This window comes from Epinephelus fuscoguttatus, linkage group LG8 (assembly GCF_011397635.1).
Source record: "Epinephelus fuscoguttatus linkage group LG8, E.fuscoguttatus.final_Chr_v1".
Taxonomy (NCBI): domain Eukaryota; kingdom Metazoa; phylum Chordata; class Actinopteri; order Perciformes; family Serranidae; genus Epinephelus; species Epinephelus fuscoguttatus.
In genome coordinates this window covers 25,863,003-25,880,872 of record NC_064759.1, presented here as the reverse complement: position 1 = coordinate 25,880,872, position 17,870 = coordinate 25,863,003, and the positions used below count along the sequence as shown (strand labels likewise).

General features: G+C 43.1%; 1 protein-coding gene across 2 annotated transcripts; it reads left to right on the top strand.

Moving 5' to 3' along the window:
• The first annotated feature begins 1,826 nt into the window (after positions 1-1,826).
• On the top strand, positions 1,827-12,107 carry zdhhc18a (zinc finger DHHC-type palmitoyltransferase 18a). Of its 2 annotated transcripts, XM_049583869.1 has the most exons (10): positions 1,827-2,452; positions 2,661-2,821; positions 3,091-3,240; positions 5,366-5,503; positions 5,617-5,668; positions 7,728-7,830; positions 7,919-8,031; positions 8,133-8,238; positions 9,476-9,546; positions 10,246-10,387. In XM_049583869.1, the coding sequence occupies exons 1-9, from the start codon at positions 2,217-2,219 to the stop codon at positions 9,515-9,517; spliced, it is 1,101 nt and encodes a 366-aa protein (XP_049439826.1). In that variant the 5' UTR covers positions 1,827-2,216; the 3' UTR covers positions 9,518-9,546; positions 10,246-10,387. The 2 variants fall into 2 exon arrangements, with proteins under 2 accessions (XP_049439826.1, XP_049439825.1); XM_049583868.1 differs by lacking the exon at positions 9,476-9,546 and having other exon boundaries at positions 10,246-12,107.
• The last annotated feature ends 5,763 nt before the right edge of the window (positions 12,108-17,870 follow it).

The following is a 17,870-nucleotide window of genomic DNA, read 5'->3' as shown; positions in this document are numbered from 1 at the left end:
CATATTCTCCTATATATACAAATAGATTAGATGGGCCAGAAAAAGAAATGGGTACACCCCGAAAATCTGCATATACCCTCCACTACCTCTACTGCTCTTATTAAATGCTCTGGAGAATCAGTCCATGCATACACATGGCACCAGACAGACTATAGATCTCACTATACAGAGCTATGCACAAAAGATGACAGGAGCATTGAGACAGACCTGATACAATACAGTGGTATACGTCTGCAGAGATCTCTGCCTATGTGCCAGTTTTTAGAAGCACTGTGCTAACCTGAGCAGCACTTCAGAGTCCTGTCGGTGGTGGACTGTCTAAGGGGCAGGGGCGGGAAAATAAAAAGTGCACCAACTGTAGTGCAGAAAGTTTTCTAGCATGTAATGCTAGCTGTGTGTAGCTTTCTTAATTTCAAGGTCACCCTAGAGGGCAATTTATCATGTTATGTCTCTGATGCACTGTCTCTCAGAGCAAATGAATGATTCATAATTGATATATAATCTGAAGCCTAATTTTTAAGCAGTATCCATACTGGTTTAAATAAACAATTTGATTGTTTTTCCTGATCTTTGCTGAGCAACAGTTGTGTGTGACAGGAGTTAAAGGCCTGTCCCAAGTATAAGACTATTGATCTCAGTGACTTAAGCAAATAATAGCCCAGGCTACTAATTGAAATTGTACGCTAACCAGGGGACCTCCTGACATTTTTTTTCTTTCTTTCTTTTTTAAATAAATGTACTCTATTTTGGTGCTTATCATGCTTTGTGACACTTTATTTACATCCAGTAGGTACAACAAAAATCTTAGTTTGAAGCATTGATTTTCGTTGTGAATTAGAAAATGGTCAGCGTGCCACCTGGCTCCCACATTTGGCCCATGAGCCGTGAGTTGAGAATCACTGCCATTGACGATACTTTGTCATGTTTTGTCTACTACCCCACCACCACTGGTTCTCGTGTCTTGCCCAAGGACGCTTTGATATGTGGACAGGAGCTGAGATGAACCTCCTCTGCCTGATCCATCTCATATGTCATATAGTTTATTATATATGATAAAACCTTAACTTCATTTCTTCACATTAGACCTGAACAATACTAATAATACTGACAATGCTAATACTACTAATAATAATACCACTGTTGTTTATTTATCTATATTAATGGTTGTAAATAAGTTTGGGATAGTTGTTGACAATTTCCTTTTTAAATGGGAGATGAATACTGAGTAGGATTGCTGTTTTCTTTGTTTTGTTTTTATCTTTTATTTTGCTAAAATTAAGTCATTCATTCATTCATTCATTTATTCAATAATAACAATGACAATAATAATAATAATAATAATAATAATAATAATAATAATAATAATACCAGTGAACTTAATTATGCCCTCATGATAATGATTTTCTCCAGTGATTCACCCAGTGTGTTTCAGATCTGCTCTGAATGATGATGATGATGATGATGATGATGATGATGATGATATATAGATTAAACAAATAACCACACATTAATTGTAAAATATAAAATAAAATACCGCAGCCCTGAGCAACAGAAACAAACAATAGCAAGGTTTTATACTGTTTAGCCCTTGTGAAATACATTTCTATATTCTCTATGTGGGATTTAATTAATCCATGTGGGAGAAACAGCACCAGAGCCGCCTCTGCCAATCCACACAGATAACGCTAATCATGCTGCAGCCGCTGCTGTCTGCCACTGATCTACAAGTCATCGCCGCGCATACCTGACGTGCTTGCGCCTTTACAAATCAGCGGTGAGTACGTCAACATCCTCCTCGTGACGTACCTTGGCTGATTGTAAAAAAAAGGAAATGTTAACTGCCGCAAGAAGCCCGAGCCGAAGCCCGTCTGTTTGTGTTGAGTTTCTGATAAACGGCGACTGAACACAACCAAATGAGTGTGAATATTTACCAATGGCTTTAATTTAACTACCAAAGATGGTAGTTAACCTTGAGTCAACTCGGGAACTGGTTCAGCTCGGAAAACTCTGCTACGGAGAGGAATGCCTATGCTGGTTTACTAGCTAGCTAAGTTAGCGTTAGCTTTCAGGATGGGCAACTGAACGCTAACAGAACAGGGGAAATATCAACCTACAATGATTGAATCCTGAGAGTACACTTTCTGGAAAACGCGACGGAGACAGGAGAGTTTTGTGTGTGCCTTGAGCTACCTCCGAACAGTGCCGATACTGTTTACATGATGAAGAACTGCGAGTACCAGCAGATCGATCCGCGGGCGCTGTCGGTGTCCCCCTCGTCCGCACAGAACCACACCGAGAAGAAGGAGCAGCGGACGAGGAGGAAATGGGAGGTGTTCCCGGGGAAGAACAGGTTTTTCTGCGATGGACGGATCATCCTGGCCAGACAGAGCGGTGTCCTTCCTCTGACAATGGGCCTTATTGTTGTCACGTGTGGCCTTTTCTTTGCATTCGAGTGAGTAACCATTAATGTCCTTATGTACGTGTATTTCCAGTGAGCCCTGAATGCATCATCAAAGGTCTTACCTAATGTGCATGAGGAAGTTGTGAATTCCGTTTGCTTCATGTCTTGTTTTGCAATGTGTTTCGTGATAATACACTCAGGGATTAAAGATGCTTTTGACTCCAGACGACTGAAGCCAACTCATATTTTCCTGTTACAGTTGCCCATTCCTGGTGACGCATCTCACCGTCTTTATACCTGTGATTGGTGGGGTGCTCTTTGTGTTTGTGGTCACCTCCCTGCTGAGGACCAGCTTTACAGACCCAGGCATCTTACCCAGGGCCACCCCAGATGAAGCAGCAGACATAGAGAAGCAGATAGGTAAGACGCTCCCTGAAATTGCACACTCACTGTGGGACAGATGGGGCAAAAGAGCTTTGCCATATGGGGGATCTCTGAGGGACGTGTTTGTTGATGAACTGCCTACCAACACCTAAGCAGCTTATTCTCTAACCGAGAGCGCAAAAGCCAGACATACTGTCATTTTCATTCATTTCTTATTATATCATTTGAGTGCTAATCGGATGAGCTGTTTTGATTGAACATGCAGGTCTCAGTGAGTCTCTTTCCTTGTGCCTCTCTATTTTAAGATACCTCAGGATCCTCTACGTATCGCCCCCCTCCGCGAACTAAGGAGATCCTCATCAACCAGCAGGTGGTAAAGCTCAAATACTGCTTCACTTGTAAAATGTTCCGCCCTCCTCGGACCTCCCACTGCAGCCTGTGTGACAACTGTGTGGGTAAGGATGTGATGGGAAGTTACCATTTATTCTAGCTGCACTAATTAAACTTAACAACTTGATATCATCGCCAAGAGGAACATACCATGCTGCGTGGCTGGCAGGTCTCCATTAGTTTGCGTCATGCACCGCACCTTCCTATGTTAATCCACTGATCTGTGTCTTGAATATAAAACCATATTTTTACCTCAGACTTCAAATTAGTTTACTGCCTGACAACTTTTACCAAAGCTTAAATTATGCTTAAATTCCTATAAAATGTATTACTGGCATTTTTTGTAAGTAAGTAATTCTGCTAGTTTGTCATAAAGTCAGTGCCCTTAAAAGCATTAGGTCATCATTTGGCAAGACAGGCCAAACAGCTCTTTGTACACTCAGACTTCGGAGAGCCTATTTTCCTGGCTTGAAAGGTCTGTCCTAAAGAATAGGTGCACATTTTTGTCTCTAAACATTCCTCACATGTCCATATGTGCATGTTTGTGCTTGCTGTCATCAGTCCTCCTCTTTATGTTAGCTGTTAAGAGATCCCTTCCTAAGCTCCTCCCAGTGGGACAAATGGGGGACATAATCAGACCTGGTTCAATGCAAAGTTCAGCTGAAGCCAGTATGATGCTTCAGCAGTCTGAGTTAATCAACTGGAGTGTGTTTCTTATAAAGTGACTCTATTTTTAGTACAACATCACCTCTTTGTGTTTACCCTGACAGTGTTTACTTGCTGGGCTGCGGTGGAGGGATAATAACACAAAGATCGTATTTCATACTAAAAGTGTTTAACTGTGGAAGACGCCCACTTGATTAATTTAACTCTCACGCCTGAAGCAGCCTCACATTAATATTAGCTTAACTTTAGAACTTGATTTTGCACAGAATGAGGATTGTGGATGTGTCCCCATGTGACTTACACTGGAAATGCATCAGGCAGGGTTCCCATAGGTCCTAAAAATCCTTGAAGGTTTTCAAATTTAAGAAAAAAATCAAGGCTTTAAAGGTTTTTGAAAATGGGCATAAATAGAGTCATAGGGTGGGTCATTGAAAGTGCAGCTTACACAATTTGGATTTATGTTTATTGATATCAGATTTACAAAGCGATTTACAATAAAAACAATAATAAAGCTAAAAAACATGTACAAGATATAAAACAAAATGATTTAGTATAAAGAGTAACAACTGTCTGCATCACTGTAACACAGCACCATTGAGAAGTGCTCACACTGTCAAGCCTCTTTCTCTTTGTAATTGTCTGTGAGCTTCTTTAAGCCTGCTAATTCTTATTGTGTTAAAGTTGTCAGTGTTGTAACCGTAATTAATCTTGATTTGTGTCTCTGAATATACTAGGTTGGGTCCTTGAATTTGAGGGTATTGGGCATGGAAAGTCATTGAAAATTAATTGAATTCAGGGTTTTCCCTGGGTTTTTTCGAGACCAAGGTGGCAAAGGCCTGCAGCGGGGGGCATCTTGACAGCTGTACTTTTAGATACCCCCCCCTCCCTCTATTAAATATGAAAGGAGGCCCCCACATGCTTGAGCTTTACACTGCTGACTTGTATAATCAGAGCAGATATATCCTGTGATTTTCAGCCCTCTGTGATTATATTTACCCTTTACAGCAGGCACATCCTGACAGCTGAGAATATTACTGTCAGGTATTGTCCCCCTTCTATTAAATATGAAAGGAGGCTGAAAATCACAGGACATGTCTGTTCTGATGATACAAGTCAGCAGTCCTGAAATGTGTGTTTCTCTTCTATAATAAACAATCTACATCTCGCGCTTCCTTTGCCTTTCAAAGGCGGGCAGGGAACACCCTGGAATTTGTTGTTTAAGAAGGCGTGGGAACCCTGATTAGGAAGGGATCTTGTCAGGGCCAATATGAACTGGAGGAACGATCACAGGAAGGAAAAACTGTTTCCATAATGGACCCCTGAGTGTTGTTTTAAGACAGAACTGAAACCTTTACTGAAACAGGAAAATCATGATTTGATTAAAACATCATACTAATACCAGGGTAGGATTGATTGATTGTGTTTTGCAGTGTTTTACATGTTGTAAGCCTTTCTACTATTATACTTTACAACTACTGTGTATGTGTCTCTAATCTGTGTGTATGCTGTTTTTTTCACCCTCAGAACGATTTGACCACCACTGCCCGTGGGTGGGGAACTGTGTGGGCAAACGCAATTACCGTTTTTTCTACAGCTTCATCATCTCTCTGTCTTTCCTGACATCTTTCATATTTGGCTGTGTCGTCACACACCTTACGCTGCGTAAGTATTTCACAACAAACAGAAGTGCACTCAGTACTCATATGATGTTCCTGTCATGCTATGAAGAGCAACTTTAAGATTACTTTGTCTCTGATTTGTCCTTTACTCTCCAGGTTCTCAGGCAGGTAAAAGCCTTGTTCAAGCCATTCAGGAGAGCCCTGCCAGATATCCTTTGTACACACCACATTTTCACATAATCAACCTGTTAATGAGATGGATGAGATTTGCTACTTTTTTTGCCAAGTAATAACTCAAGTCACACTGTTGACAAGGCATTTGTCAGCTTAAGCCCACGCTTAATAGGATCAGAGAGTTAGCATCCAGTAAAGCAGTGCTTTTAAGCAGATGGCTTCCCAGTAGAAGGCTTGCTGCCTCATGTTCTCATGAGATAGGGCGGCACGGAGGTGGAGTGGTTAGCTGTTTAATGTGGCCTCACACCAAAAGGCTTCCTGGCTGGCCCTTTTGTGTGGAGTTTGCGTGTCCTCCTCATGTAAGCATGGGTTTTCTCAGGCTTTCTCCCACAATCCAAAGACATGTAGGTTAAGTTAAGGTTAAGGTTGAGGTTAAGGTTAATTACTCTTAAGTGTTAATGTAAGTGGAATTGTGTCTGTTGCTATGTGTCAGCCATGTGATAGTCTGGTGACCTGTCCAGGTTGTTGTTGTCCACCCAACGTTAGCTGGGATTGGCTGCAGACCCCCTGCGACCCTGAGTAGGATAAGTGGTTACAGATAAAGGATGTTCTCGTGTTAGTGGCTAGACAAATATAGACTGCATGACTACAGAGTGTTTCAATTTTGTTATTCACAGACACGCTGTAGTTTAATTTCCTCATGGAATGCATGATATACATGACATTACGCCATGTTTTTGGAGTCTGTGTGTGAGTGTCTTTCCGAAAACAATTTCAAACATTGTTTTGATGTTAATTTTGTGTCCAAAAATGATCCCAGTCGATCCAGAAACTGCAACATGGTTATGAGACAGACAGCCAGATGGAGACTTTGTGTCCATGTCCAATAACAGTCGAGTCAGACCCTCTCTGCCAAACCAGTAACTTACTATTACTCGGCACCCATTTTTCAAATATAAAAAAAACTTGTTTCTGCCATTTATGTATATCTACATGTACATTGCATTCCTGTCTCCATTTTAAGCTTGTGGTGTTTGTGAGAGCCAAAAATCTTCATCCAAGCTGTCTTTGATGGCACATGGGAGAAGTTTGGCCTTCAGTGCTTTCTGTCAGGAAGTCAGATGATGTAGTAAAAAGAGCGGCGAAGTCCACATTGGGAGGAAGTTGTGGTGGATGAATGGATCAAGCATGGGACTTTAACTCAGATGGCCAGGGTTCATGACCTGTGTGAGTCGACATTGGCTTATTATTTTTAGACTTAGTAGACTTATTATGTCCAGATTTAGGGTATAAAGCTGCTGAATGCACACTGTGTACATAAACTTTAGTCGAGTAGCAGAATATACCTGTTCGTGTTAATATCATATTTCAACGAAAGATGTCCAGCTGATGGCTAGGTAGTCTGAGTGGGCGGAAGTTCGCTGCATAGATCAGCCTCTCATTGGGCGGAACGAGCCACCCACTGAAGTCCCGCCCTACCACCTCTTGCAGTTTTCAACACGTCCTTTACTAACTTTTGCGGTGTTTGATCTTGCGGGGATGTAGCCATTTTTCTGCCATGGTTCGCGTCCTGTAGGCGATTTTTTTTTTTCTGTGGGTGTGTTACACCAAAACCTGTTTCCCCCGGCAATATTTTTGCAAGCGCACCGTTGCTGTGGCACCGCCAAGAACAATTGTGATTGGTTGAAAGAAATACAAGCAGCCGGGCGTTTTTTTTCTCCAATCTTAAAGTGAGAGTCAGCCCAGCCAGACCTTTCTTTTCTTGAGAAAGGTCTGGTGAGCGAGACTAATGGCTAGGTAACACTGCAGATGTTGGCACAACTTTCATTGTGGAACATGTCCACTGTGATAGATGACATATCTTAAAACAAATGTAAACCAGTGAGTTCTTGGCCCAGAAGATGCCTGGAAAGGAAGATACATTATTCTAAGTAGCAACAATATGATGGTGGTCGTGACATTGAGATAAGATAGCTGAAGTGCCTACACACATTAAGCCCTCACAGATTTTAATCATTAGCTTTAATTGCCATCTATCTTAAGTGATCATTAGTAATTGTTATATTATCATGCCTTGACTCGTCCTTGTTCACTGTGGTGGAGTTGGTGATTTGCTTCTTCTCCATTTGGTCTATTCTGGGCCTCTCAGGCTTCCATACATACTTAGTAGCCTCCAACCTCACAACAAATGAAGATGTAAGTACCCGTGAACCTGAATGATATAGTTCATGACTGTTTAAAAAAGACTGCATCCACTAACTTGCTTTATTTATTCACTGTGCAGATAAAGGGCTCCTGGTCGAGTAAAAGGTGTGCGGAGGAGTCTGGCAACCCGTACAGTTACAACAGTATTATAACCAACTGCTGTGCGACATTATGTGGCCCCATGCCACCGAGGTGAGTGAAAATGTCGCCATCCCGTAAATGCCTCACAAACATTTTCTTGATGATAGCATCAGTTACATGTGCAGCCTGTAATTCTCTGCTCTGTTCTTCAGTCTGATCGACAGAAGAGGTTTCCTGCCTTTTGACGAGGCGATCCCTGCTGCCTCGGCCTCGGAGATAGAGCTGCCTCCCTTCTCCGCCAAGAACGACGCACACATGGTAGGATGAACCAGCCTGTGGTCCCCTCCCAAGTCTTGACTGTCCCATAGCTCCTGTGTTGTTGTTAGGCCGGCCCCCGTGTGCCTTCTCCACTCTGTGTGTCCACTCCTTCATCCTCCAGACTCCCAGCTTCAGTCCCTCCAGTAGAGCTGTCGACATGCAGTATTTTTGAGTCTGTGCCCAGTGTTATAAAGTTGTGCATGTTATAGTATTCTTCATGGAAACAGAAAGCATTGATTTTCAGTTGTGAATGGCGGATCAGATAGTCTGTGACTGGAATGGAACAACATTACTCAGGCTCAGCTTACAATGGCTTGGAACTGACACACAATATAAAACCAAATATCAACAGTAGACATGATTAAGTTTGCTAATTAGCGTCCCTGAAGAGGTCATTTATCACCATGCAGTGTGCTGAAATAACACTGCTGTGTCATTTGTTTCAGCGTCAGAACAAAATGTCTTGGAAACCATGTGTAACACTGTTTGGCATCATTGAGCAGTTAAAAACGCAGGAAAGTGGGCAGAGAGTTTTAAGAGTTTCTACAGCCAGAGATTTAACCATTTGCTCAGGTGACTGTCGAGGTGCTGAGTCACGCTGTCAGACTGCTGCAGATATATTCTGGTCAGTTTGTGCTGTGGGGCAGTAAACATGTTCATGTTGCACCTTTTATGATACTTGTATTATGTTTGCTTATACTAAGAAATCAACATGTTGCTGTATCTACCTCCTTGTTACTGTACTACTGGGTTTGCTTGTGTGTTGTGGTGAAGGGACTTAATTACTGCTTTTATAGAAGGACATGCAGATTATTTCAGATCATGTTTTGTATTTGATTTATCAGCACTTTATCACGGTTCATTTGTCACATGAATGCATTTGTCATTCAATATAATCAGCATATCAGTGTCTTACATATATTATCAGTTATATTGCTTTATTTTCTTAAATCCACTTCTTCTATTTTTACGTGCGTATTTTTATTGACCTAAAAGTGTTCTTTTATTTGTTAAATAAACATTATTTTTGTATTTTGAGATTTTGGTCTGCCTTTTACTTTGCCTCTCGATGTTTCGAAGTCTTCACGTGCCTGACTGCAGACTCTAATTGTATTTTCTGTGGTTTCCTTTTTTCATTAGTTAGTATGATGAAGATTTGTTTCATATGCCTGTAACGTCATTGCTAGATGAACGATCTGACCCTCAGTGTTGTACTGTATCCATTCCACCCTGCTAGGAGGAGAACTGTCAGGATTTTGCTTTGTCCTGCACAGCCTGAAGGGCACTGCTGCATGTAGACGGTTGATGGTAAGAGTAGGGTTCAACGTGAAACCAATCACAACATCTCTTCACTTGCCATTCACTGTCGTTTTTTTCCCATAACATAGTTTGTGCTCAGGTTTGAAATCTCTGTCATCTGAACTGGTTTCTTTTCTAAGATATTTTTTGCATAAACGCAGTTGGGGCAGATCTTGTGATTGGTGTGCAGTGCACTGATGGTGCCTCATTTGTGACTGTGCATGCTTCACTACCATTCATTCTCGTCTCATTAACAATCACTCGCTCGGTGTGGGATGGAGCTCATGTTTGAAGGCTGATCTTACTCTCGTCCTCTTTGTAGTTAGGTGTTTTTTCACTCATGTATCTGGGGTGTGATTGTGCATGCATGGTGACACAAGCAAAGTCTGCATAAACTGTGTCTCCCTTTCAGCTTTTATCAGAGCCAGAGGAAACACAGGAAGAAGCAGCTTCTCTTCACACACTTCAGTCTTTACCTGTGTTGCACTGTCTGCATCTAACTCACTTCTTCCATGCTTTTCCATTTTAAACTCACTGCCATCAGTAGTGTCATCGCTTCCACTGTGCTTATGAGTTCTAAACTAATCATTTTAATCACACTGCAGAAGTTTCTATTCATGTTTGTGCTGGTCATTGCAGCTCGGCCTTTTATAACACACATTCATGCTGCCCGTTTCTTGACATCTCTATTTCTTCCTCTCCCCACAGTGCACTCAGAGCACCAAGGACGTGCTGGAGAGGATGGTCCACTCCTACGACTCTCATGCCCTGTGCCCTCCTGGCACCCCAAAGACCACCCCTCTGGACTTGGAGGTTTCCAGCACGGCAGCACCTTCCACAGAACCTTCACCCTCTGCTGGTTGCTCAGGGCAGCGCGTCCGCCAGCCCGTGGCTGCTCCCTGCCCGCCATTCAACAGAAGCAGCAAGAGGAGGGATTCTCTGCACTCCATCAACCCAGCCTTCCGCCTGGCTTCTCCCTCTCCGTCGCTGAGCCGCACCACCTTGATTCTGGGCGATGCACCCGACATTGGCTTCATCCCGCTGCCCTGAGTGCACCCAGTAACCATAAGAGAACAGAACACTGGACTGGCAGTGTTTTTGGCGACAAAGGAACTTTTTCATGGGTGTTGTCATGCCGTGTGTTCCCGTTTTGGTATCTCAAGATGTCAGTCTGATGAGTTAATGAAGCATCACCTGGAGGGTTTTTATGTTCTGAGTTTTATCAACTATGTCCTACTATATGTGTCCTACAGGACAAAGTTAAATCTTAGTAATACTTGGAAGCACAATAGAGAGATATATTTTTAACACCTTTTTATTAAGACACCCAGAACATGCCTCCACACCTTCCACAGAACCTCAAGCCATACGTCACATCCGCAGTGTTTATGTTCTTGCTGATATATTATGCAAACAGGTCTTTAAATCTGGGAATACTTACAGTAAGAGTGTGGATGCAAGAAGTACAAAGGCAGATATTGAAATTTACTGAACTGGCATGCACTGCATAGTAAGCCCTTTCAGGATTATCAGCTCAAAAGTTGGCCTTACGTCATGTCTCATCATTTCCAGTCATCTAGATCTACACGGTCCCAGTGTCATGAGGTGGATCCAGCTTGACGGTTTTCACATGTTCGAGCAATCAGAGTTTAAAGAGGGAGCACAAGATTTTATTTTCAGTGTTTGCATATCAATGTCTTTGCTGTATTTTGTAATCAATTCTGCATGTCCTTATCAGATGCTCTTAGGCTAATTAGTAAACATATTTTTGTGAGGTGTATCACTGAAAGAGGGTAATTAATTAATTTTACAGGTTACAGGTTTACAGGTTATTTTCCACGTATGACTGGATATTACTGATAAAATATTCCTCCATATATTTTAATGAGTCCACATTGCTTTATCTGATTTGTTGGCTGTCAAAAGTTTTTGATTTAAAATGTGTTGCTTGGATTGCAGTATTAATCTCTGACACACTGTTTACTGTTAATGTGAGCTACTGGGATGCTTCAGTACGTGCAAGCATGTTTTTTTTTTTTTTGCCTCGGGGCACATTGATCGTACGCCAGCTGTAATGAGCGTGTTGGTGGTTACAGGCTCGACGTATGGACTTCAACCAGACTTGATGTTTCAGGAATGTTGATGAGGCCTCTTTACATGCTCATTTTCGTGGCTGTGACCTTTTGCTCTTATATCTTGAAACTTAACCCTGTGATGGTGGAGTACAGTAACAGTAAATAGCAGGAGTTAGATTGTGCCACTAGGGGGCAGCATGTGATTTAAGATCGCAGCCTAAGCAGAGGACAGTGTAGTAACATGAAAAACATTTAGAAGAAAGGCCTTTTGATGTTTTGGGGGTTTTTTGTAATCGAGCGCTGAAGCTGTACATAGGTTGTGAGTTTGTGAAGAACCATGTTGCCATAGTCAGTGGGTCGTTCATTTATCAGTCTGCATCACGACCCATAGGTTGTGTAGACATGTACAAGCAGTGCTTGTATGAACAAATTTGTTTGTATTTTGTAGGATGTAACAGTGGAACTGTAAAATTTGGTCAATAAAAATGATTGGTTTTGTCGATTTGAGCCTTTTTTGGCTTTGTTTCCTTCCTTTTAAAATTGACTAACCATGCAGTGCCAGACTAATTGCACGGCAAACCTCTGTGTTCACTTTATTTAAACGACACTGACTTTAAACAGACCAGTGTCAAACTATAATGTAGTGCATACAGTAAATCAGCAAAAGTTGGGTTCATCCATTCTGACAGTGCTCTCATGGAAACAATGAAGAGATGCGTGTTGACCACATGTGTTCAGACAGGCAAAGATCCGGCAATGAAAAGGGCCTGCAGTGTGGACAACAGCTGAGACAAACCTGCAGGAGAGGATATGAATATATATACATATATGAATTTGGCTATGATAGAGTTACAGTCAGGGTCATAAAACTCAGGTCATGTGCAGTATATTATCACCAAGGAGAAAATAATGCCCAGAGAACCCGTCTAATAAGAGTCTTTTGGACTGCGGCTCAAAGATTTCCCCCTTTTTTTTAAAAAAAAATCAGAGTGTGGTGAATTGTTTCCTTGGCATTGCGTATGCTGTGTTTATTCTGTGCCCAGGGTTATACTTTTTAAGAAGCCGCTTTGCCTGTAATTATTGAAATTGAAAAGTGGAGAAAAATAGCCTGAAGGCCAGTGATCACAGCGGATGGACCGTAGCAGCTGAGGTTGGACTCTGCCTGCACTCGGCTGTCACTTCTGTGTGCAGAAAAGTGAGAATGTTGCTTTAAGGTCCAAGCAGAGTCACTGTGTTTTTGGAGCTGGTGTCTGCATGTGACAGCTGGTGTCTTCTGTGTACTGATGTTATTCACGGTGTATGCATTGTCTAATATCTTATGTAGAAATTACATTAAAAAAATAACCATTTAAATACACACTGGCGAAATAATCTCAGTACAGTTCTGACTGTTTGTAGGCATGTTGACAGATGAAAAAAGTAGGAAACACAGGATAAAGAAGATGTTTGAAACTCGTGCTAAAGCTCCGGCTGGACTCAGACAAAGGATGTCATGCACAGACCTCGCACAACAGAACAACGCATTTGATGTGAAATATGATATCCTTAATGGATTTCTTAAGATTTATATGTATCTATTACCTCATATGACTTCAAAAGGCTGCTTGCTGAGGCATGTCAGTATAGCAACCTGTATATCTTAAGCTAACGTAGAACAGATGGTCAGACTTTTGGCTCAGTGTCTTGCAGGAGGAAAAAGCCAAAGCATCACTGCCTCAGCAGCTGTGTTGCATTTTGACCACAGCCCTCCATCGCCTGGAAGATTTAAAAATTGTTTGCAGAGAAAAGAGAAATCTGAGGATGAGTTTAAAGGGACAGTTCACCCCCAAATCCAAAATATATATTTTTCCTCATACCTATTGTGCTATTTATCAATCCAGATTGTTCTGGTGTGAGTTGCTGGGTGTTGGAGATAACAGCAGTAGAGGTGTCTGCCTTCTCTCAAGTATAATGGAACTAGAAGGCACTCGGCATGTGTTGCTCAAAGTGCCAAAAAAACACATTTGAAAAACTCTGCAGCAATGTCTCTCTCCAGAAATCATGACCCAGTTACTCAAGATAATCCACAGACCTCGTTGTGAGCGGTTTTGTCGGAACTATTTTCTTTCTACCAAACCACACCTGCCAACCGTGCAGAAGGAAGCGTGCCTCTAGTGCTTGCTCACCTAGCACCACTGAGCCAGCCAACGTTACAGCTCAGCCAATGAGGACGCCATTAAAATGACTTCTCGTGCTGTCGTGTGCATGAGCCTCTCGTCCATGAGTCAATGCATGCTTCCTTCTGCGCAGTGATATGGTTCGTGAGAGTAGTTTCAGCACTCATCCCAGGTTGTCAAATGCTGACAAACTGTCATGCCTCTCTGTGTTTCATAGCGACGTGTAGGTCATACAGCTGAAACACACTGTAACACGTGGTTAATGTTGTAAAACAGTAGTGGTTAGGTTTCGGCAACAAAGCTACTTGGTTAGGTTTAGTAAAAAGATTATGTTTAGGGTTACAATAAGTATGTAATGTGACATATACCTATGGCTATGAGCTCTGGGTAGTGACCGAAAGAATGAGATCATGGAAACAAGTGGTCGAAATGAGTTTCCTCAGAAGGGTGGCTGGGCTCAGCCTTAAGATGCAGACACAGCAAACCGACATCAGAGAACTAGCGGCGACGAAAGCCAACTGTTGTGTCGTCTGCGTCGCCTCACGTTGCCCTGTGTCAGTTACATTTGAACACACTACACGGACTACATCTGATGGCCAAGTAGCACATACGTTCTGCACCTGCGTGAGAGAGAGTGGAGTGAGAGAGGTCTACATCCTGTCAGCCGAAGGGTTTCCTATCTGTTCAGCCCAGCACTGCAGCACCTCCACGGACTATTACATCCGGACAGTCCCGGTGTTTCCTCCGCAGGCTTCACTTCACTCAGCTGCTCGATAAACCTGCTGTTTCCTCCCCCTTTAACCTGAATAACAAACCAGGGCTCGGTGCTCCGGTTGGATCCAAACGGAGAGCCAGGGCTAGCTGGGAAGCTAGCGGAGGCTAACTGGCTGTGCTTCCCTCCGGTCATGCTGCGGCTAACCCTCCGCTAGCTGCTCCCAGCTAGCTCCGGTTTGTTATTCAGGTTAAAGTGGGAAGAGGCAGTGCATCTGTTGGGCAGCTAAGTGAAGTGGAGCCTGAGGAGGAAGCACCAGTTAGCCCTGGTTTCACTACAGGCAGATTCGCTCACTACAGGGGCGAGGGAATAAAACCTGAACAGCCAATCAGAGTGATCTCTTTCACCGACAAGCTCTGCTGCCGATTCAACATGCTCAATCGGCCGAAAAGCTGCCAACGGTGCGGGACACACCGCAAAAACTAGGGCAACAGCTGATCACTGACGGCCCAACTTTGGTCGACGGCCGACTGTCGGCTTGGTGTGTCAGAGCCTTTAGAGATAGGGTAAGGACCTCGGACATCGGGAGGGAGCTCGGAGTAGAGCCACTGCTCCTTCACGAGGTTCCATCTGATCAGGATGCCTGCTGGGCACCTCCCATTAGAGGTGTTCCAAGCACGTCCCGCTGGTAGGAGGCCCTGGGGCAGACCCAGAACACGCTGGAGGGATTACCTATCTCATCTGGCCTGAGAACGCCTTGGGGTCCCCCAGGAGGAGCTGGAATATGCTGGGGAGAGGGACATCTGGGGTGCTTTGCTTGGCCTGCTGCCCCCGCAACCCAGCACTCGATAAGCGGATGAAAAAGGATGGATGGATGGATGTGACATGTATAACGTCACATGAGGGACTGACATTACGTGATGACCAACGTAAATTACCTAACGTTACATTTTAAACAAAGCTAACTTCATACTGGACACAAACTATAGTCTCCTGGCTGATAGCTAGGTTTTGTCTAACATATGCATCTCCCCTCCTGCCCACCCCATGCAGACTTTCTCACTCTTCATACTACATCAGTTGCTCTCAGCGTCAAGTATGCCACAGATGGGTTTACACTGGAGTTAGCTAAAAGCCTGGTGCGTATTATGAAGATGCTAAAGGCTGCCTTCGGTGTCAGTATGACATGTTGAGGGGCGTAACAAATGGCAGTGTTTGACGCACTGGGAATGAGAGCGGGCTGGTAGTTCAGTTAAAAGCAAATAGTTTCTTCATGAAACTGCTCACAACACGGTCTGTGGATCATCTTGATTAACTGAGTCATGATTTCGGGAAAGAGACATTGCTGTTGAGTGTTTGAAATGTGTTTTTTGGCGCTTTGAGCACCACAAATCGAGCACTCTCGAGTTCCAATATTTGAGAGAAGGCAGACATCTCTAAGGCCGATATCTCCAATACTTGGCAACTCGCACCAAACAATCTAGATTGATAAATAGCACTGCAGGGAGGAGGATGACTATTTCAGATTTGGGGATTTCCTGTCCCTTTAAGTTAACAACACCAGCAAAGGTACCAGCTCATCAGTGTGTGGTTTGTGGATTATTTGAGTCCTCGCTGGCTGCAGGGGATTACTGGAGTGTATCATGCTCTTTAACCCCAACTGGTGTGGCACAGAGACAGAGGAGGCCACCCAGTCAGCAGGGCTGAGTGACCTGCTTTACTGCTGGATTTCAGAACAAGCAAAAGGCAAAAGGGGTTAGATTTCCAGATTATTTAACATCAGTGGACTGCATGGACAAGGGCTGAGCTTCTACTTTTTTCAGTGGAGAAGTGGTCATTTTAGAAACAAAACTTTATTCTCTAATGTGACACTTTTACTTGGTTGATTCCTTCTCTTTTCTTAAAACGCATGAGCAACACGCAGTAACCGAACAGTCGGGAAAGCCACCTCTTTCACTTAAAACTAATAAATTCCAGCTCCTCCACAAAATAATCCACTTCCAATTTACCCCCATCCACTCAGTGATTCATCGTGCTCGTTCCTCTTCAGCGAGCCACGTTTGGCACTGCTGTCATGTGTGCAGCTGTGTGTCACACTCTCACAAGTCTTTTCCTCATCGCTCGCTGGCTAGTCTGACCAGAGCACAAGTGGAGCACCTCAGTGAACAAAACAGGTGACTCACAGTCAGGGGCTGCTGTCAACATCACTGGCTGCTGTGAGTTCAAGAGCTAAAAGTGTGTCTCTGTGCTGGCCAGTGAAGCTGGATATAATTAACCCTGCACTGAGCAGAGAACCAACCGGTTGCCAGGAGGCTGCAGCTGCCAGCAGGCATAGTTTGTTGCCACTGCCGGTGAAACATGAAACGAGTGAATCCTGTGGGCAACTTGCACTTGGTGGTTAAAATTTCTCAATCCTGGATGTTGAACTGTAACATAGCTAAATGCTATTCTTGCATACTTGTGTGTTCCTAAAAATGGATGCATGCAACAAAACTAGGAGGTCTTTGACCTCCTAAAAACGGTCAAAGCAGTACACAGTTTGCAACTCATGCATCCAAGACAACGTTAAAGCCAATAAAGATTTCTTCATAGAAATATCCATGGCAACATGTGCACGCCTGTGTGTGGAGTTTGGTCAGTACTTAACCATATGTTTGTGTACTGCTTTTCCAGGGATGTGTCTGGGTGTAACACGGGTGGCTTGTGGCAGTGTACGTGTGAACACTTAAAAGCCTTTTTGCACACAGAGCTCATGACAGATCAGTTCAGTTATTCTTTGGCTGGTTGCTGTATTAGTTTTGTTGACCGATGCAGTTTGTTGAAAGATTAGAGAAGAGTCGGTGCAGGGTTACAGATCTGACCGTACACCTCACTGTGCACAGATTATCTTTGGCTGCAAGGACAGCAAGATTATTTTATGCACTGCTGTTCTACAATACAAGTCTTGATCTTGATATGTAGGTCTTGATTGTGACCTAATATCTCCCAAATAATCATAATAACAATTTCCACTTTTCCAAGATAACATATCTACAACATTTTGTATTTGAGTTTTTCTTCAGTGTGCAGATTAGATAACTGAATAAGTAAAAAGACGTAAGATATCCTCTCGTTCTTGCAGTGGAAAAAAGTCGGCTGTGCTTGGTGAAGTGGAAAGAGCTCCCCATGGAAACCTGAATATGTGCCATGGAGCTGGATTAGTGTACCAGGGTACCACAGGGTCAGACGTTATCACAACAGCCACTATCATACAGACTGTTTGATAAGGCCTCAATCAATCTGCTGAAAAATGCTTTGGTTGCTGACGTATTATTTTTTATAATGTTACGGGTCGAGTGCCAACAGATAACTCATCGCTGTTTATTTTAAAGCAGTAATGTTTTGTGGCCA